Below are 21,180 nucleotides of genomic sequence, written 5' to 3' on the forward strand. Positions count from 1 at the left end.
TCATATAAAGGATATGTGGCATATAATTTTAAGATAATAAAACATATGATAATTCTTTGTTGTAAATTCCATACCATCACTAGATTCTCACAGAATGCTTTCGCTGCAAATGAGTGAAATCAAAACGCCAAAGATGTATATTGGAATTTCACTCCTATGTCAAAGATGCGAGCAACAAATTCGACAATCGTTTTCAAATACTGAAAGAGCATTATCTCAGGTTTTTGTATGATTCACATCATAATTGCTACAAAGACTCATTTTTAAAAATTCACTCTGCATTACAAACATTTTTGCGTCACTTTCTTAAGTATAAACAATAAGCAAATCAATTGATTCGTAGCCTTTGCTTCTTTCTGTAATAAAATTTTCCCACCACGGTCCATCTCAAGCTACCAGTATGACATCACTGAATATGAAGCAGGTGTATACAGTTACGGTTATACAGGTTGCTTTTGAGTAACGGCTGGGTTTCATAACCAGCTCATAATAGTCCCGAAAATCTAACAGTTGGCACTCACCTACTCACTGTTTCCAGCATGGCGCGGTCTATAATTTTTGCAGCTCAGACAGTTTTACTATAAGAAACCTTTACCTGAGTAAGAGGTAGGGGAGGGAAGTATGCCAAAAAAAACAAAAACAAACAAACAAAAAAACCCTTTTGGCCTTGGAGGAATTGGCTGGAAATTTGTATCAGACCAGCGGACAATGAAAATATGGACGATTCATGCCTTGGGACTGTTTCATGGCTTTCAGTGACATCGCACATGCAGCTTTATCTGTAGCCCAGCTAATGCCAAACCCACCAATAATGGCAAGACAGTCAACACCAGTAAGCAGGGCTTTCCGGAAGGCTGTTCTTTTCAAAGCTCAATCTTTAGAAGTGTGTTTAAATTCTTGTTCTCCTAGTATAGGCATCAGTGGAATTTTGAGTAATGTTTGGAGTAACTGTTAAAAAGCATTTACAGAAATACTGACCTCAAGTCATTTCACTGTGAACATTAAAAGATGTTGTGACCTTCATCTCATCTCCACATCTCCCCATCTCATCTCCACACTGTGATGCCTGGTTATCTATGGCAACACTGTTAGAGGACTGTAGGAAAAAATAGTCTAAATATGTGAGGCTTAAACACCTAACGCAAACCTACACGGAAGGTTGAAAATACTCATGCTTGAAAATCACCACAAGGCGGCGCCACACAGTGGCTCAGTCGGTTAAGCATCTACTCCTGGTTTCGGTTCAGGCCATGATGTCCTGGTTCCTGAGTTCAAGCCCCGCGTCCAGCTCTGTGCTGACAGTGCAGAACCTGCTTGGGATTCTCTCTTTCCCTCTTTCTCTGCCCGTCCCTTGCTTGTGTGCTTTCTCTCTCTCTCTCTCTCTCTCTCTCTCTCAAAATTAATAAATAAACTTAAAAAAAAATGACCGCACAGAAAAGTCTCAAACATTTGCGGTTTTATTCATTGACAGTAAGGTGTATATTCCATCAATGGATGAATAAAACATTCTTTGATAGTAAATCAAAATGTGAGCATGAAGCCTTCTCAAAATTAGCATTACATGTGATGGCGAGAAAGGATCATACATGATAAAATGCAATATGTTTCTATGTAATTAGTCTTGACATGACATAGACAAATACCACACTTCTAAGAATAAGATAAGTAGAATACTGAAGGGTAATACAATGAGACGTGAATTCTGTTCTCCCTTCTTCTGCCAAAGCTTCTCTCATCGAGTGGACTTGCTCTGCCATGGGCTACACAAGCAAAATGAGATTGGGGTAAAAATGTCAGTCACTTGTAGCTTCACAGTTCTTAATTGAGCCTGTTATTCGGCGGCACCTTGAGGCGTTTTGGTCAAAGGCTAATTTCTTTTGTTCCCCAAAGAGCAGAGTTAGCTTCACCATCCTTAAAAATACATTAAAGATCAGGCTTTAGAAAACAGGCAATTTCTCTGAATTCCTCTATTTACCTGTTGGCTAGGCTGATAAAAATAGAAAAAGTACAATTCCAAATGGAAAGCAAAATATATCTAAATGCAACAGTGAAAATACACAAGATTTCTGGTGAGTTTAGATCTCTTGATTCTTGTCCCGGCAAGTAGCATCTCAATGAAGGAGATTTTTTGATTCACTGTCTGATTAAAAGAAAAAAAAATTTGGAAGTCATGGTTATTATAAATTATAAAATATTATGTAATTGATAATTAACATTTATAAAATGTACGTAATACTAACGACCCTCCTGAGTGAGAACAGCATTAGGTCCATTTCACAGGTGAGAAAACAAATTAAGTAACTAGGCTTGAAGTCCCATAGCTAGTTTGGGGCCGAACTAAGAAAAATGGTTTCCTGACTCCAAACCCAATTTCCTTTCCATGATAATAGATTATCAATCTTCCCAGTAATGGAACAGGCCCACCTAGCATCCCAAGTCCCTGAGGAGTTGAATGGATATCTTCTGAGATGCTAAGCTTTTGGTCTCTGTGACAGAATAAGAAGCTGGGCATGATTTCCAGAACTCCCTGCCGAGGGGATCACATGTCACGTTGAGCAGGCCTTGTTAAATGAGGCTTGCTGAAGAAATGAGTATTGTTCCTGATCTTAGAACCTCGCTGTTTTTTTTCTTAAGGAAGTGATAGTTGATGGTGTCTGAGTTGATTATTCCCTTTATAATCTCTCCACAGGTTTAACTCCAGAAAAGACTCAGGGAAGGGGGTGGGCAGGATTAATATTTTCCACGTATTTTATCCTGAGTTTTTCCCCATTTATGATTTTTTCATTGTTCAGGGACTATTTTCACTGAAACAAATACCATATTCAGTCGGCCCAGTTGGGTTCCCTAGCCCAACTCATGTAGGGTTCTATAAAACACAAAAATAATACATGGATTATAGCTTATTGAGACACCTTAATAGAAATATCACCAAATGGTGTAGTATGTTCTTAAATATTATTAATTTTCAGACTACCTTGTAAATTACAACTATCGGCTCTTTACCAAGAATAAAAGAGACTTCTTAAAAATGAACTTTTCTTACTCTCATCTTAGTTTGTATTAAACTCATCACTACCTAAGAGAAATTCATAGTTTTTAGCATAGACTGAAGCCGTCTTAAACGCCCAGATGACCACACAGCCACTTTCCTCATTAGTATATTAGTAGACACGAAACCCTAAGTTGTTTTTGTTCAGTATGGTGGGTTTTTTTTCTTTCTTTCTGAAATGGAGTCATTTGAAAAATGTGCAGTAAAAAAATAAATAAATAAAATAAATTTTAACAAATGAACTAAACGAAAATATAAAGTGAGTTGTGTTTTCTTGTATTATCGAACTTAGTGGCCCATCTTTCTCAACTCTGAAATAAAAATGAGAACATATTTGGGAACAAAGAATGAAAAAAAGGGTCTTACATGATATGGTTCAGAGTGGCTCCTCTACAGTCAGCTCCAGATTTTAATTTACAGGTCATGGCCTCACAGCAAGGATTGGAACATTTCTTTAAAGCACACAGACAGGGAAAGTTGGTTCAGCGTTTCTTCCTACACACTAGGTTCATACCATTTTTAGTACAAGATGGCAAAGAAATTTCACTTTTTAAGCTAAATTACTCTGCTCTACAAATTACAGAGGAGATGACCAAGGAAATGTCATAGGAGAAAAACACGTTAAGTCCAATGGAAACCACTTCTTAAAAGGACAAAAAGAGAATTCTCCAAGAATTACCGCAAATAAATTTGGTCTAGCTGGTATTACGTGTAAGTTAATTTAAAACTTCAAGGGAGAATACTTCTCTACTACTCAAACTATTGGAAGGTAGGGGAAAAAATGTTAATTCTCAAGTTATTTTACTAAGCCTCCATAATTCTGGTAATGAGAGTCGGTAATGAATACTCACACACACACGTACACACACACGTATGCACACCCAATTCTCATTTACGAGTAGAAGTACACAAGCTTGAATAAAATATTAGTAAAACACCAGTTTATTAATATAATAACTCTCCATTACAACGATGCAGGGTGTTTTTTTTTCACCAAAAGTACAAGGGTGCCTCAACTATACAGAATAAAGTAATATAATCCATCATATTAAGAGACTGAGGGTAGAAAAAAACTAATATTATTGTGATAGATGGCAAAGATTAGAAAATAAAGATAATTTAGAAAGAAAGAAAATCTATCTGATAAATAGCAAAAATATATCCAATAAAATAAACAGTAAGACATGGATTATTGATAGTCTATATTTTTATGGAAATTCTGACATGCTTGCTATGAGAGAAAGAAAAGATATGAAAATGGAACAATAATTGGAAAGTATAAATCACATTTTCATCCCTGGTATGTCATAAAATATTTGACCTGGTAAAAAATAGAGAATCAACTCTAAAAACATTGGATGAGTCACTAACATAGCTCTTTAAGATAATAAAATAAGGGGCGCCTGGGTGGCGCAGTCGGTTAAGCGTCCGACTTCAGCCAGGTCACGATCTCGCGGTCCGTGAGTTCGAGCCCCGCATCAGGCTCTGGGCTGATGGCTCAGAGCCTGGAGCCTGTTTCCGACTCTGTGTCTCCCTCTCTCTCTCTCTGCCCCTCCCCCGTTCATGCTCTGTCTCTCTCTGTCCCAAAAATAAATAAACGTTGAAAAAAAAATTTAAAAAGATAATAAAATAACATTAAAAAAGTAATAAATCACCTAATATAAAAAAGTAAACATTACACATACTAATAGAAAAAAGAAAAATAGAAAATACTTGAGAATAAGCTTTCATAATAAAATAAGAGCTACAAGAAGAACTTTATATTTAACTGCCCCGAGAAACTCAAAACGCAACTGGTTTAAACAATAATACTGTGGAAATGGCAGTGGCCTTCGGAGTGAAATACGAATTTCCTGCGTTTCAATCAGAATCCCAATTCTATTTGTGGGAAAACTGACAAAATACCAAGAATTATATGGAAGAATGAACACTGAGGAATGACTACACAAATCCCACCCCCCAAAATCAACACATTTGGGGCGCCTGGGTGGCTCCGTCAGTTAAGTGTCCAACTCTTGGTTTCAGCTCAGGTCATAATCTCACAGTTGGTGAGTTCGAGCCTACATTGGTCTCTGTGCTGACAGCATGGAACCTGCTTGGGATTCTGTCTCTCTCTCTCTCTCTCTCTCTCTCTCCCCCTTTCTCTCTGCCTCCCCCAGTTGTGCTGAGTCCCTCTCTGTCTCAAAATAAATAAATAAACTAAAAAGAAAAAGTAAACACACTCGCCACTGAAGGTATTAAAATGCATTGCATAGTCACGGTCATTAAAATAGCGTGATGCTGTGATAATATTTAGACCGATGGATACTATGGTTATTTTTAAGATCTAGAAAAAGGCTTCAATATGTAGATCCAAACAGTGAAATAGCATATTAGATCATAGAAAATAGGACTATTCACTAAAAAATACTATATAAAGGTTATATACTGCTTTTTGGATAGGAAAACAGCTGTTGAAAAATTCAGTTGTTCATAAGCTTGAACTTCCTAGTTGTATTCCACTCCTAAGGAAGAAAATCAACACAAAATGGAAACAATATAGGAGCTGGCTGATACACATAAAGAATATTAGATCTTTCACATAATATAGACAGTGTTTTCTCTCTCTCTCTCATCTCTCGGTCTGTGTGCACTGACTATATGCCATGCACCTGCTGACATTAGAAGCACCTAAGACCGTAAATGATTTCAATTGTCTTCTACCCAAGCAGGTTTACTGGAGTGTAAGCAAGGTGGGAATGAGATAAACTTAAAGCTAACTCATTATAAAGCACCACATTATTTGTAAAATTTCATTTCTCATTACAATTAAAGGAATATTTATAATATCCTTTACAACTGATTGTTACACCATGAAATCTTCTAATGTAATTCAACAGCTTAAAATGTCTAATAGCGGAGGTATAGGGCGATTATGAACGTGTTTATGAATGGAACGTGGGATTTAATGTGGGATAGCTGGCAAATATTCTATCAGAGACCCTGATGTCTGACAGGGGTCAGATTTTTGTAAAGATTAGCAGAATTATAGTAATTATCTCAGACATTTTATATTAACAGCTAATTTTCTACAGGCTTTTGCGATTTTCTCTCTCTCTTTTTTTTTCCTTCTCGGTTTCATTTACTGCTTGGTTTATACACTGGCTTGTTGAGTGAAGGCCAGCTCTCTCTATGGAAAGAAGTTACGTCTAGATCTGTAATTGGTTTTGCTTAACAAATGATCAACTGTGACTTGAGGTGATTCAAGGATTTCTGACTAATATATCTAGGAAAGATTATAAATGACATGTTATAGTTAATGATTTACTTCTTTACATCGAGCTTTATATAATCATGTCATAAGTGTATCCTGACTTTTGAAATGCCTTTCAAAATATGTCTAAAATCGGTATTAAAAACACAAGCACAAGCCCACTTTTTTACTGTGATGCCAAGCTTATCTTTAGAAAGACTTTCCAAAAGACCATTTTTAAAGAAGGAAAAGAAAACAGCATAATTCTCATGTTGCAATAACTCTATAATAAATTTCAAACCGTGGATATTTTCCTACCTTAGGAGGGCCACAATCACAATCTTCTCCTACTTCCAGAAGTTGGTTCCCACACACTGGCTTTGTTATTATATTTTTAGGAACTGGTGCTTGTAGCAGGCACTTTGGTTTTTGAGATAAAATGTATTTCTCAAAATGCGCACGGCAGGATGTACTGAAATCTTTTGGGAATTTTGAGCTGTAACCAGAAGAAAAGTCATGATATATGAGACTTTATATCATATATTTATATATGAGACATATATATATATATATATGAGTGAGAAACTGATTTGTCTAACTATATCCCCGGGTTCAATGGAAATTCCAAATTCAGTATTTGTCTAGGACAGTACTATGTTATATGTGAAGGGCAAAAGGGCGTAAATACTATGCTAGTTGGAAAATTGTTTTCCTAGACTGAGCTTGTAGAACTGGAAGAATTTAAATTCCTGTGTGGATTCCGTACTGTCCTAAATGGCAGGAGTGATGAATGAGCCAATTCTATGAACATATTTCTCTTCCTATTCATGACCACTTTTTTTTTTTTATTTTTATTTTTATTTATTTTTTTTTTAATTTAAAAAAAAATTTTTTTTTTCAACGTTTATTTATTTTTGGAACAGAGAGAGACAGAGCATGAACGGGGGAGGGGCAGAGAGAGAGGGAGACACAGAATCGGAAACAGGCTCCAGGCTCTGAGGCATCAGCCCAGAGCCTGACGCGGGGCTCGAACTCACGGACCGCGAGATCGTGACCTGGCTGAAGTCGGACGCCTAATCGACTGCGCCACCCAGGCGCCCCTCATGACCACTTTTAAGAGCAAAGTATTTTTTTTTTCATTTTTCTATCCCAAGTCCTTGCAAATTTCCTGGCATTAGAAGGTAATTAATAACAACATAAAAATGGATGGAGTGATTAGTGATGGGGATATATAAGAATGTTGTCATCATCTTACTGACTTACTTAGATGTCATCATCTTACTTAGATATTTTAAGAAAATATATTACTATTTAATAATAATAAGTAGGTACATCTTAATCCCCTTCATCTATGTTTCCCATCCCCCTCCCCTCCCCTCTCTGGCAACCACCAGTTTGTTCTCTGCATGTATGAATATATTTCTGGTTTTGTCTGTTAGTTTATTCATTTATTAGTTTGTTCATTAGTTTTGATTTTCAAATTCCATTTATAAGTAAAATAATATGATATTTGTCTTTTTCTGTTTGATTTATTTCACTTAGCACAACACCCTGTAAATCCATCCATATTGACACGAATGGCAGGATTTCATTCTTCTTAATGTCTGAGTAATATTTCATTATATTGTATATATATATGTATATATATATGCATATATATCCATTTACTTATTTTTTTTAATTTTTTTTAACGTTTATTTATTTAGACAGAGAGAGACAGAGCATGAACAGGGGAGGGTCAGAGAGAGAGAGGGAGACACAGAATCCGAAACAGGCTCCAGGCTCCGAGCTGTCAGCACAGAGCCTGACGCGGGGCTCGAACTCACGAACCGCGAGATCATGGCCTGAGCCGAAGCCGGACGCTTAACCGACTGAACCACCCAGGCGCCCCATCCATTCACTTATTGATTGACATGTAGGTTGCTTCCATATCTTGGCCATTAAAAAGTCTTTTAAGGGGCGCCTGGGTGGCGCAGTCGGTTAAGCGTCCGACTTCAGCCAGGTCACGATCTCGCGGTCCGTGAGTTCGAGCCCCGCGTCGGGCTCTGGGCTGATGGCTCAGAGCCTGGAGCCTGTTTCCGATTCTGTGTCTCCCTCTCTCTCTCTGCCCCTCCCCTGTTCATGCTCTGTCTCTCTCTGTCCCAAAAATAAATAAACGTTGGAAAAAAAAAAATTAAAAAAAAAAAAAAAGTCTTTTAAGTTAAAATAACATGGTTACCATACTCATAATCTCTAACTTGGCATATTTGGAAATCTGAAGTAATGAGCCCCGATAAGCTAGTAAAACCTGTGCATCAATAGGTTGGAGTGTGAATTAACGGGATTCACAGCCCTTAGTAAAAAAAAACAAAAAAAAAAAAAAAACAAAAAAGCAACAAAACAAACAAAAGCCCCCAAAACACAAGAATCCATTCACTATATAGACTGTATCTGAATTCTTTAAAATTTAAGAAATATTTAAATTTAAGAATTAAGAAATATATATATTTTTTTCTCAAGCGTGACAAAGTCTCACCTCAGATATTGATTCATCACACAACTCCCTGAGGGACACTTGGTATAATATGGAACATCAGGCATACCAAGGACATGACCTAATTCATGTGACATCACTCCTACAAGAGACACACTATTCTTTTTCTTAGCCTAGAAAGAAGCAAAAAAAAAAAAAAACAAAAAAACAAAAAAACAAAAAAAACCAGAAACATCTATTACTTACGATATTTAGCTATTTCCCAGATAAAAAAAATAGTTTGACAGATGAAAAATGATGAGTCATTAAGCTCTTTTCCCTGCCATTGGCTCTCGTAAAATGTTGAACTGACATTTGAACTGGTTGGCTCCTGTGAATCCAACCATCTAGTCAGTGCTCAATAAATACTTGCTGAGCTAATGAGGAGTTCTTGGTAAACCATGATTAAATTGAAGTAATTACATTCTTCATAGGAAGTACAATACTATGTTTTCAAAGTCCTCCAAGAACAATTGCCAGAATGGTTGGCATTGATAGTGCTTGGCCAAATAACACTAAAATGCACCTTGACTGACCTCTCTGGCCATTGATACTGAAGGTGATTAATTTGAAGTTGGCTCAGGCCACAGAGGGCATCTTGGTTCCCTTTCTGTTCCAATTTCCTGTTTTTACTCCCTAATACCAACTAAAGAATGAATACTTCTGGGAGGGCCAGTCTAAGGAAATATTCTATTGTATAATCTAAGGTAGCTTCAGTGTAATGATCTACCAGTAGGTTAATTTCTACTTTTATTTACTGATTCAGCAAATGTTCGTTGTGCTAACTCTGTAGAAGGCATTATTCTGGTCTATTGTAGAGGATACAGAACCATAGGGAGCCTTACTATGAGTTTACCAACCTCAATAACAGCAACTGAAGATGGGGAGCACAAGGAATTCGTGGCTGCCATCCCTACATGTCGATTGATGAAGTCAATTCCACTGTGTGAAAGTTACAGGCATATTGTCACAACGTAAGTCTTTGGAACCATTCGCTTTTGTCAGTTACGCTCTAGATTTCCTGTTTCTCTACCCTTTTCACATTCAGTAGGCCCCAGAAAGTCTTCTGCTATTCCATAGCATTGTAACGATCACAGATGGTTATCCCACATCCAGGAGTCCATTTTAGTGACCCGACATGGGTCTCCACAGTCTTACAGGTGAACTCCTAATGGTAGAACTTCAGGTTCCCCGACAACGGCTTGGGGAGATAGAACTGAACAGAAATCTCTACCAAGAGCCGTTTGGGATAACTATCCACCCTGCCTACCTACGCCTTGCCCTGGCCAGCACGTGCTCACCTGAGTAGCTGTGCATGATCGTGTATCTTCATTTTCTCCAGGTTGGAACGATGCCAATTCAGAAAGTTGTTAAAGGTGGCACCTGTGTTGGGTACCACCTTTATCTTATCAGCGTCAGACCAGATTTCCATACCCACCAATGCCACTTGAACATCTATTGTTTTATAGATCTGTGGGAAGAGCATTTTTTTTTCATGAAAATGTTTACGGTTTCTTTATTAGATCTTGTGCTGATCACCACTGATGGATAAGTGTATCCCATTTTGAAAATAGAAATCCTAGAAGTTGCCTTTGCTACAGTATATGTGATATTACCTTGTTGATCCTTGCCTGCTGAGTTTCCCAAAACTGCTGATGTCAAGCCACTGTGACCCTCCCAACTCCTTCTTTGGTGAAAACTCCTTCTGTGGCGAGTCCCCAGGCTTCTATGTGGAAATACATGTTTACAGGGCAAATATCTTACCACATTGAGTAGGTTCATCACATCAAACAAAAAGCTTCTTATCAAAGTTAGATTCCCCTTATATATGTTGTACTGTAAAATACAAAATGCGAACACGATTAAAAAATAAAGTGGATGTGGCACAGAATTTAACATTTTAAGAAAAATTACAAATTTCAACATAAGTAAACGTGTATTCATTCATGTCTGACTTATATAACACTCTGTGTTTCAACAAATTCTTTCTAAATGTAAGAATTCTTTAGTGTTCAGTGGTTTTCATTTCTAAGGATGAAGAAATCAAATGAACAATTTCATTGTTTCTAACCAATTCAACAACATTAAAATTTGATTATAAAGCAGTATTTGCTAAGCCAGAATCACAGATTCTAGTACTTGTATAAATATAAATATAATTTATAAAATATATATAGTTTTGTATCTGCTTTATGTTTACATAACGGAGTGAGAATTTAAAAAATATTTTAATAACCATTCTTTAAATTTTTCATTGATTATGGTTGATTTCTTGGAGCTATCTGGTATTGAGTATGCTTCCAATATCTGAATATACTGGCAGCAGGTGGATATTAAAGGGGGTGGGTAAGTGACAACCATTGCCCACAAGGCAGGTGGAAAAGACATGACATTCAGGTGGGCAGGGCCTGAGTTTTCAGCTAGAATAGCTTATGGCTTGTGTTCACTGGATAAGAAATCTTAACAGTTGACCTAACTGCCCCAGAAGCATCCATATTTTATACTCACGAAGGCATTATCCAGCACCAAAAAGAGATCAATGTATTTCTCAGCCTGAAGAAAGTCTTCCTGCTTTACAAAGAGTAAAATAACATCATTAATAACCATCTTTATCCTAAAGACTGGAAAAACTTACAATATTTTTTTTTTTTGCCAGGGGGAAATTCCATCAAAGAATAAGTAAATGAATTATAGCCTTTACCTATAGCAGTAACTGTTGAACACAATGGTATATCATACATCATTGCTGAGACAGTGGAAGAAATGATGACATAGGAAAGCTACACTTACCTCCGGGCTATTGAGTGACCTAGAGGTTCGAATATGGCCTTGTTTCTTGCCAACACTTCTTACACCACAGGTGTGATTAGCCAGGTCAAGCTCTTCCTGGTTATATGTGATGACAGCATGTTCTTCTTGGTCTGTACTTTTCAGAGGCTTTATCATGTATCTTTGGTCATGATATGCGAAGTATCCTCTGTGAAACACAGAGAATCGTATTTCAAGATTCTCTGCCACACAAAGTCACAAAACTGACCAGAATGGAGTATACCTCTCCCTAAATCCTAAGCTCACTCACACAGTTTTCATTCATAGGCCTTCCAGCTAACTTTTGCTAATTTAAATTACAATCCATACTTGTCAATCGTCAAATGAGGGTTATATTATTTACTAGAAAATTCTAAACAAGAATTGCTCAGATGAAGCTGTCCCAAAGGATTTGACATTCAGAGCATAAGCTCAGGGAATGTTTGTCCATAGTTCATCTATCCACTTAACAAATATTTCTTGAAAGCTCCTAGGAATATAATGCAAGATGGAGTAAAAAAGTATTGAGATACTAAGAACCCCAGAGAAGAGAAAAAATGATGAGCAAGTCAGCCAGAGGAACAGGTTGGAACGAGTAGTAACTTAGAGAAGTTGTCTTTTTTGGTAAGAAAATCAATTCAGAAACATCAAGTGAATTCATATGATGGAATGTGACAAATACAACACAGATAGTCATCAAACATTACATCTATGAATGCAGATGTGATATGGGAAGAGGCTTGTGATATGGGTGATATGTGATATGGGTGATATGTGATATTTGGTGATATGGGAAGAGGCTTGTGAGATCACATGATGAAAATATATGTCTATATGCACAAAGGCTGCAAGCATGACAAATAGTTAATGACAGTGTCACTTATAAGCACAATTTTGCAGTGGTTATTATTTTTTTTGTTGGTGCTTTTTCTTACTTCTCAAATTTTTCCAAACTGGCAAGAATTATCTTTGCAAACAGAAATATCACACACACAAGTGCACGTGCGCACACATACACTCTCAAAATTCCGTTCAGCATAATTTTTAACCGATTATAAAATGACTCCAAGTGGGGCGCCTGGGTGGCGCAGTCGGTTGAGCGTCCGACTTCAGCCAGGTCACGATCTCGCGGTCCGTGAGTTCGAGCCCCGCGTCGGGCTCTGGGCTGATGGCTCAGAGCCTGGAGCCTGTTTCCGATTCTGTGTCTCCCTCTCTCTCTGCCCCTCCCCTGTTCATGCTCTGTCTCTCTCTGTCCCCAAAATAAATAAATGTTGAAAAAAAAAAATGATTCCAAGAGTGATACCTGACTCTTCATTTTAATAGCGTTTTACCCCTGCAGGAGATTTTACCAAGATGGGAAGACATGATGTCCAGGAAGACTCAGTTCTGTGCCATTAGAATGGTGCTTGCTGTTTAATATTTTTGCACATGGCTCTCACCTCAACCCATCACAAAGACTAATGCTGGCAACAGAATCCTTTTCATTGAGGATGTGTCCTTTATAGTAGCAAAGCTCCTAAAGTTGGAAACGAGAAATATACACATTTTTTTTTAAACTGTAAGAATGAATGTGTCACAGTTGGGGTGAAAGCTGTTATTTTGAATATGTAAGAAAATTCTTCACCTAGTGGCAGTGGCCAGACCAGTTCCCAGACACAAAAACAGTGAGAACTTCAGAGATTTTATGAACTGCTCCACTACTCACCCTGGAAACTCCATCTTTGACGGCGATGTTCTCTTTCGGGCACTCATGGCACAAAAGAAAAGTCCAGGGAGTAGGAACCTAAGTGGGCTCATGGTGAACTTGGACACTGCATCTTGGACACTGGCGAGTCTCCCTGGGATCGACAATGCTCCCAGAGAGCTCTCAAGTTGGAGGACCAACTTTTGAGAATTTGGCTTCCCTGTGCTGAGTCCCTAAGACACTGTGTGTCACATGGGTATAAAATGAGGTACCCATTTTTCTAGATACCAGGGTCCTCAAGAAGCCACACTACCACTCCTGAGCCCCTCATATTAGCTGGTCCAACTCATCATTTTAATTGGTGTGTTAGTGGAATCCCTTTACCAGCATTAAAACCACAGAGAATCTTTTTTTTTTTTTTATATTTAATATGAAATTTATTGTCAAATTGGTTTCCATACAACACCCAGTGCTCATCCCAACAGGTGCCCTCCTCAATGGGCTTTTAATATATTCTATTCAAACTTTTGGAGCTGCAAATTTAAGGATTAGAAAAGGCAGCTCTTTCTGTCAAAGCGTGCAACTAAATCAGACATATTAACTTCCTGTCAGAGAAAATCTGACTTCTTTTTATTTTTTTTCTTTTTCTTTTTCTTTTTTTTAATTAAACATTTTTTATTTTTATTTATTTTTTTCACCTTTTTATTTAATTTGTTTTTTAAAATTTACATCCAAGTTAGTTAGCATATAGTGCAATAATGATTTCAGGAGTAGATTTCTTTTTTTTTTTTTAATATATGAAATTTATTGTCAAACTGGTTTCCATACAACACCCAGTGCTCATCCCAAAAGGTGCCCTCCTCAATACCCATCACCCACCCTCCCCTCCCTCCTACCCCCCATCAACCCTCAGTTTGTTATCAGTTTTTAAGAGTCTCTTATGCTTTGGCTCTCTCCCACTCTAACCTCTTTTTTTTTTTTCCTTCCCCTCCCCCATGGGTTTCTGTTAAGTTTCTCAGGATCCACATAAGAGTGAAACCATATGGTATCTGTCTTTCTCTGTATGGCTTATTTCACTTAGCATCACACTCTCCAGTTCCATCCACGTTGCTACAAAAGGCCATATTTCATTCTTTCTCATTGCCACGTAGTATTCCATTGTGTATATAAACCACAATTTCCTTATCCATTCATCAGTTGATGGACATTTAGGCTCTTTCCATAATTTGGCTATTGTTGAGAGTGCTGCTATAAACATTGGGGTACGAGTGCCCCTATGCATTAGTACTCCTGTATCCCTTGGATAAATTCCTAGCAGTGCTACTGCTGGATCATAGGGTAGGTCTATTTTTAATTTTCTGAGGAACCTCCACACTGCTTTCCAGAGCGGCTGCACCAATTTGCATTCCCACCAACAGTGCAAGAGGGTTCCCGTTTCTCCACATCCTCTCCAGCATCTATAGTCTCCTGATTTGTTCATTTTGGCCACTCTGACTGGCGTGAGGTGATATCTGAGTGTGAAAACCACAGAGAATCTGTCTACAACTAGAGATTCAGACATGGTTCATGCTCCATATGAGCAAAGTAGGGGGTCCCTTATGTAGAACGATCCAAGAAAGCCATTGAAGAAACCCTTGTTCAAAATAAACTGGTCTCAGGGTCTGAAATTCCATCTATGTTTTTCTTGCATTTGGAAGAAACCTTGTCATCATAAACATTTTCTTGTAGAGGGTTTGGAAAAAGTACCAAATTAATATGCCATCAGCCATTCGCATTTGAGCCTGAATTAATTTAAATATTAGCAAAAATCAAGATATCCTTGAAATGAGAGTTTTGATGTGAGAAGGGAACAAAGAGCCATTTTATTACAGAAGTTTTGTCTTTTTATAGAGACATGTTTTGGGTGCCCAAGGAGAGCAGCTCTGAGAAACTCATTTAACTTCTTAATACTCCATGATTGAGTCTTTCTGTGTTCTCTTCCTGCCCTTTCCTTGGCATTGATTTTGTATGCTTGACCTCTAGGCCTTGGCATTATCTATAGCACGGTGGTTTAACGAGGTGTTATATGAATTAAATAATTGATATCCCATTACTGACTGCAGGATATATGCATAGATTGTTCAAGAATAATAAATGGCTACATGACTTTTCAAGAAGCTACTGGGGAAGATATTTCTAACTTTTTGATAAGATGGTCTAAGGGAAAGTGGACTGGTAGTTGCTTCTACAGATATAATACTTGGAAGCCTCCTACTGTATCCTTACCTTTTTAAAAAGCTGACTGTGATTTTTTCATTTGTTCTCTCATTGGTCATAGATGAGCACCTTTGTTCCTAGTCCTTCGCTTTCTTTTTTATTTGCCCTTGCATCTATGCATCGTACAACATAAGTAGTAGATCCCAGAAAAAGTCCCAGAAAGCATTCAGAACCTACCATGTTCTGAGGGCTTGTAGTGATTTTCTCCCCTCCGGGTGAGTAATACGTTTCGGTGTAGTCTGGCCCCAAGAGATGTCTGCAAAGTTCAAAAAGTTGCATGATACACGTAAGGTGGTAATAAGGGCTAATGTTCCTGAAATGCACTGCAGCACAAAAAGAATGATTATGTCTATGATGAGAAAGAACATTGTGACCCACTGATTCTTTTCTAACATTGGAACTCTGCTGCTGAAGCCAATCAAAGCCTTAGTTATACCCACTAGATCCAAGGGAAGAAATACCCCCAGATACTTTTCAGCTGCAAATTCTCTATCCTCAAATGGGTTATTTTTAGATTCTTCACAGCAAAGACACAGTCGCCACAGGGTCTCTGAAGGGTGTTGGGTCACAAATATGCATAAAAGACCATTGTATTCAGGGAGAAGTTTACTGACAGATGTAGAACTTGGTAGAGCCCCATCCCCTGGGATCTATCTCAGGGCTGTGTGTCCTGAATGACTCCTACTTTTTTTTAGAGAGAGAAGGAGCGTCAGAGGCGGAGAGGGGCAGAGGAAGAGAGACAGAAAATCTCAAGCAGGCTTCACGCTCAGCTCAGAGCCCGATGCGAGGCTTGATCTCATGACGCTGGGATCATGACCTGAGCTGAAATCAAGAATTGGACACTCAACTGACTGAGCCACCTAGACGCCCCATATAGGTTCCCATAAAAGTAATGGGAGGTCACGTCAAAGATTTGAGTTTATCTGGGTAGAAAAGATTTTCAGTAAATCAGGGGAAGTATGAAGGAAGAAAGGCATTATCTGTGTTCTTCCCTTTCCTTATACTTTGCATGTAATTTCCTCAGAAAGCATCAACCTTCTTAGACAACATTAGCACAGTCTAATAACATCTAGAACCCAATATACTTCATGCCTTCTATCTCAAATCACACGAAATAGAGTCTCAAGAAGGTGTATTTTTCCACATTCTCTTAATATAATCTATTGGTTAGACTCAGGCAGTACAACTTACTTGCTCTTTTGTAGGTGAAGAACAACTTCTTCTCCATTTAATGTAATCTGATACTGAAGTTCAGGTTCATATCTGTCCTAAAAATATTTAATAACAAAATGATATCAATTTATATTTCTGATATCAATTATGTATCTGATATAAAAATGATATCAATTTATATTATAATAAGTGATACATGTAGTATCCATAGAAGAATAATTACAAATGCATATAGGATAAAATAATTCTTTTATCTACACAAAATATATAAAACAAAACATGAATTGTACATTACGATGATTAACAAAAAGTCCAATCATGCAGTAATAGTGATAAGTAATACAGTTATTCAACATAGGCAATAATATTCAATATTATTATTATTCAATAATATTCAATAATATTCACAGGTTAAACTAGTTCTAAGATGTAAGATAAGGATTTATTATTTGCCTTACTATACACTATACTGTCCTATGTATCCTAATTGATCACTAATGGTATAATAATAAGGTAATATTTTTATTACTTAAAAGTTTTTTTTACATTTATTTCTTTTTCTGAGAGACAGAGAGAGACAGAGCACGAGCAGGGGAGGTGCAGAGAGAGAAGGAGGCACAGAATCAGAAGCAGACTCCAGGCTCTGAGCTGTCAGCACAGAGCCTGACGCGGGGCTGGAACTCATGAACCATGAGCCGAAGTCGGTCGCATAACCAACTGAGCCCCCCAGGAGCCCCTATTTTTATTATTTTAAAACCAAACCAAATATACTAAAGAAAACCAAGTAAAAACCTACTAAGAATTAAATAAAATAAAAAATATTTTAAAAGTAAAAGTTACAAATATTTGCAACAACGTAATAGTCGAAGAGTCAATGTCTTCAATCAATTAAAAATTTTTTTTTAGTTAATTAATTTATTTTTAAGAGAGAAAGAGAGTAAGAGAGAGAATGAGTGGGGGGGCGGTCAGAGAGAGAGAGGGAGAGAAAGAAACCCAATCAGGCTCCGCACTGCCCTCATGGAGCCCCATACAGGGCTGGAACTCATGAACTGTGAGATCATAACCTGAGCCAAAACCAAGAGTCTGATGCTTAACCGACTGAGGCACCCAGGCGCCCATCTTTAATAAATTTTGTAAATCGTGCTACTTAATGGGATAATGTTGAGTTCTCCATTACAGACAAGATGACCATGGAAAAGGCAATTCAGTGGGACAGGAGGTGAGGGTAGGGGGAATACATAGGTTTGGTGAACTTGGTAAGAAACACCTTCTAGAAATGACTGCCTTCCTATGCTCTCCCCCTATCCTCCAAATTTGGGGAGATGTCCAAGCAGCTTTGTTCTTTCTGAGCAAGTGAAACAGTTAACTCCCTTCTTACGGCTTAATGGTAAAAGCATTCTGAGAAATCCTGCATTCTTTCCTGGACAAAGGAGACCTGTGGATATGGGCTTCAAAAGTCAACTATTAGACATCGCTTCCGTGGGTGAAGAGGCTCTTAACTGGTTCTTTGTAAAATCCCATAGTCATTCACACTGCTTACCTCTTTGCCATTCTCTGTCTGGTTGTTTCGTATCTCCCTTTTGTGTAAAATGTGTAGTTTTTTAGGGCGAACTACTTCATAGAGCTCTAATTCAGGTGTTTGCTTTATGGCCATTGCTAGAAAGAGAGAGAGGTAATATTGATATAACACATTGAAAGTCTTTGGTATTGTTTTGGTTTGGGTTGGTTGGTTTTGTTGAAATGGTATGGAAGACCGAATTCCCAACCAGAAAGTAAACCTGAGGAGACACAAGTTACGCCTTCCTCCTTCTCCTTATCACCTTGGATAACAAAGAATTTTTCTTTTGCTCTATCTACCTATTGTGGAAAGATATGGCAATGCGTTGGACGATCTCTCAATATGTGGGAAATTATGGAAGCCAGGAATCCTTCCCTATAGTCCATCCAATTTCCTCCTCTTCTCTTCTCTAGTCTGGTTCAAAATTGAGGGTTTTTCTCTCAGCGTTCTCAGAGATTCCTTTTTTCTTTCTGTGTCTTTTTCTCTTGGTGGTGAAACCTCAGACTACCCCTTCCAAAAATCAAATTTTTATAAACAGACAATACTTCATTCTTAGGGAAGACCCTGCTGACCACTATTTTCTTTCAAAGCGTAACAATGAACCGTTATGTTCTTTGTCTCATCAGCATTTGCCCTCAAGACTCCAGATTTCATAGGGAGACAAAGTTTTTGTGATCCCTGCCGAAGCAACTTTAAAGCATCAGATAGCAAGTAGGAAAACCAGATAGCAAGTAGACTAAGTGAACTTTGTGTCCTTCTTGATACACTTGGTATAATATTACATAGACCATTTCCTAGAGCTGATATTGGAGCCAAAAGATGTGGTCTTAAGTCCTAGCCAAATGACCTTATAAAAGCTATTTTTCTTTACAATCAGGTTACTTATTTAAAAAGTGGAGGTCGGTGTAAACATTGAATGACATAAAATATACCAAATTATGTAGCGCCAGTCTAGGAAGATGGCATATACAACTTATGTACTTTTTCTTTTAATTGTTCGATGTAAGGTCAGTCTTGTTTTTAAATGCTCCCATTTTCAAAGATGAATGTCTGTGCTTAAAGACAATTTCCCACTGACAGACAGCGTGGCCTTGGGAACTCCAAGCAGTTTTACACCTGGCTGATGTGAAGAACCAGAAGGAAACTTCTCAAGTAAAAAATTTCTCCTAGCCAGTCCCCAAAGTTCTGCTACGATGCTATCTTAGAAAGGATTCATCACATAGGAAAACAGGACATTTATAAATTTATTACTAGAAATTTTTTTTAACAATGGAGAATGTGAATCCAATTAATGTAAAGAGTTGTGGGATTTAGAAGAGAATAAATTTTAATAGATTTTAGTCTTAACTCCATTAGTAAATTTTCAGTTGGCCAATTAATTTTTAATTTTGCTTAATGCTGCAATTATGTCTAATTTGATGCTAATTTTACTTAAGAGTTATCCGTTCTAGCACAGTTTTTGGTCAAATTGTGTCTGGATAAATGATTGTCTCCTTACGGGGTAGAAAATATCAATGTTATTCGAGAGAACATTGGAGATGGGGAGGAAATTCTTGATTTCTGGTCTGGAAGTTAATTCTCTGGTGTCATTTAGGCTGTGTGCCTTAGAAAATAAAATTAGAGATCCAGTAGCATATTGAATAAGAGGTAAAGTTTGAGGTGCATCCTAATGAAATTATTATACCAATCATAACACCTTGAGTATGAGCGTGGAGTATATGTAGATTAAGTAAATAAAGCAAAATGCAGTGATCTTTGGGTCATATGAGCATGTTATTTTCTCAAGAGTACTTTCAAATGCATTAAGCAATTTGACTTTTGTATAAAATGTCAGTATTTTGGTGCTTACCTTGAGTTGGAGTGATGAGCCAGAGGATAGAAAGTAGGACCAAAGGCATGTTGCCTACTGCAGGTAGCTGAGAAGTCGCACACAGCCTGAAACTGTGGTCTCCCCAGCTGTCCAGCTTTATCTTCCCCTACTTATCTTTACAAATTGAAAAAAAAAAGCACAAAACCTCAAGTACTCTCTGTGAGATTGAGGAGTGTTTCCTAATGGTGTTGGGAAATGGTGAAAAAATTGCAGTGACCACATCATGAGAATGTTCCTCATTTAAGAGAGGTGTTTATATCTGTGGTTACAGCTTGTGAAGGAATTTCCATCTGGACAACTGCTTGGCTCTCATGCTCCTATAGTGGTGGGAAAGAACCCACTGAGACTGGGATGCCTGTGCACATATTTGCATATTCGCCACACGGAACCATCCCAATTGCCGCTCAGTATCCTTACAGAAATTGATCTACACATTTAGAAAATATATTAGTGGTCCGTACATTTTTGAGAAATCAGCACAGAGGACACAGAAGCTCTACAGCAAGCATTAGGCAAAGTCTTACGATCTCTGATCTTTTAGTCTCCTTGTCTGTGAAAATGGCTAATAACAATACCTACCCCAAGCTTCTTATAAAATTTGTAGGAGGCAACGCACACACACACGTGCATGCACACGTATACATGTAAGACTTTAAAGAAACGTGCAAATGTAAATTCCCTTGGCAGCGTTAGACTCAACCACATTATACTGCACATGAAGTACACTCGAAGCATACTAAGAGTTCTACTGCAGAAAAATTACCGTCTACTTCTGATTACGAAAATAATGCTTTTTCATGGTCACAAATATCAAGAGAATATTGAAGAAAAAAATTGAACACCCAATGGCTCATTCTCAAGAAAGGACTTCTGCTAACCTTGTGGCATTTTTACCTCTTTCCTATGTACTGATAAAAGAAAAGAAATAAAAGAAAATTAAAATTTATAACTGTTAGTTCTTATTGTAGTAAGAAAGGGTTCGGGGAACCTGTTATATTTTTGCATAGCATGAAGCAGTTTTGCATTCATGTACGTCTC

At 37.6% G+C, this 21,180-nt stretch overlaps 1 protein-coding gene across 1 annotated transcript; it reads right to left on the minus strand.

Annotated features, from left to right (window-relative positions):
• Positions 1–1,439: 1,439 nt before the first annotated feature.
• ADAMDEC1 (ADAM like decysin 1) lies at positions 1,440–20,254 on the minus strand. Its single transcript, XM_045456857.1, has 14 exons — positions 20,122–20,254; positions 18,255–18,370; positions 16,733–16,809; positions 15,719–15,797; positions 13,041–13,117; positions 11,584–11,770; positions 11,302–11,364; positions 10,558–10,629; positions 10,095–10,264; positions 9,654–9,735; positions 8,797–8,927; positions 6,600–6,777; positions 3,416–3,501; positions 1,440–2,140 (listed from the first exon to the last, which is right to left on the minus strand). The coding sequence occupies exons 1-14, from the start codon at positions 20,168–20,170 to the stop codon at positions 2,134–2,136; spliced, it is 1,374 nt and encodes a 457-aa protein (XP_045312813.1). The 5' UTR covers positions 20,171–20,254; the 3' UTR covers positions 1,440–2,133.
• Positions 20,255–21,180: the final 926 nt, after the last annotated feature.

The sequence above is a fragment of the Leopardus geoffroyi genome, chromosome B1 (genome assembly GCF_018350155.1).
Source record: "Leopardus geoffroyi isolate Oge1 chromosome B1, O.geoffroyi_Oge1_pat1.0, whole genome shotgun sequence".
NCBI classification, from domain to species: domain Eukaryota; kingdom Metazoa; phylum Chordata; class Mammalia; order Carnivora; family Felidae; genus Leopardus; species Leopardus geoffroyi.

Excerpts from the sequence above, each read along its gene's own strand:
- ADAMDEC1 (XM_045456857.1), bottom strand. The coding sequence starts at position 20,170 with ATGCCTTTGGTCCTACTTTCTATCCTCTGGCTCATCACTCCAACTCAA. Across the intron at positions 11,365-11,583 it reads GGTCACTCAATAGCCCGGAG|CAGGAAGACTTTCTTCAGGC; the intron begins GTAAGTGTAGCT and ends CTCTTTGTAAAG. Across the intron at positions 8,928-9,653 it reads CTTCAGTTGCTGTTATTGAG|GCTAAGAAAAAGAATAGTGT; the intron begins GTTGGTAAACTC and ends GCTTCTTTCTAG.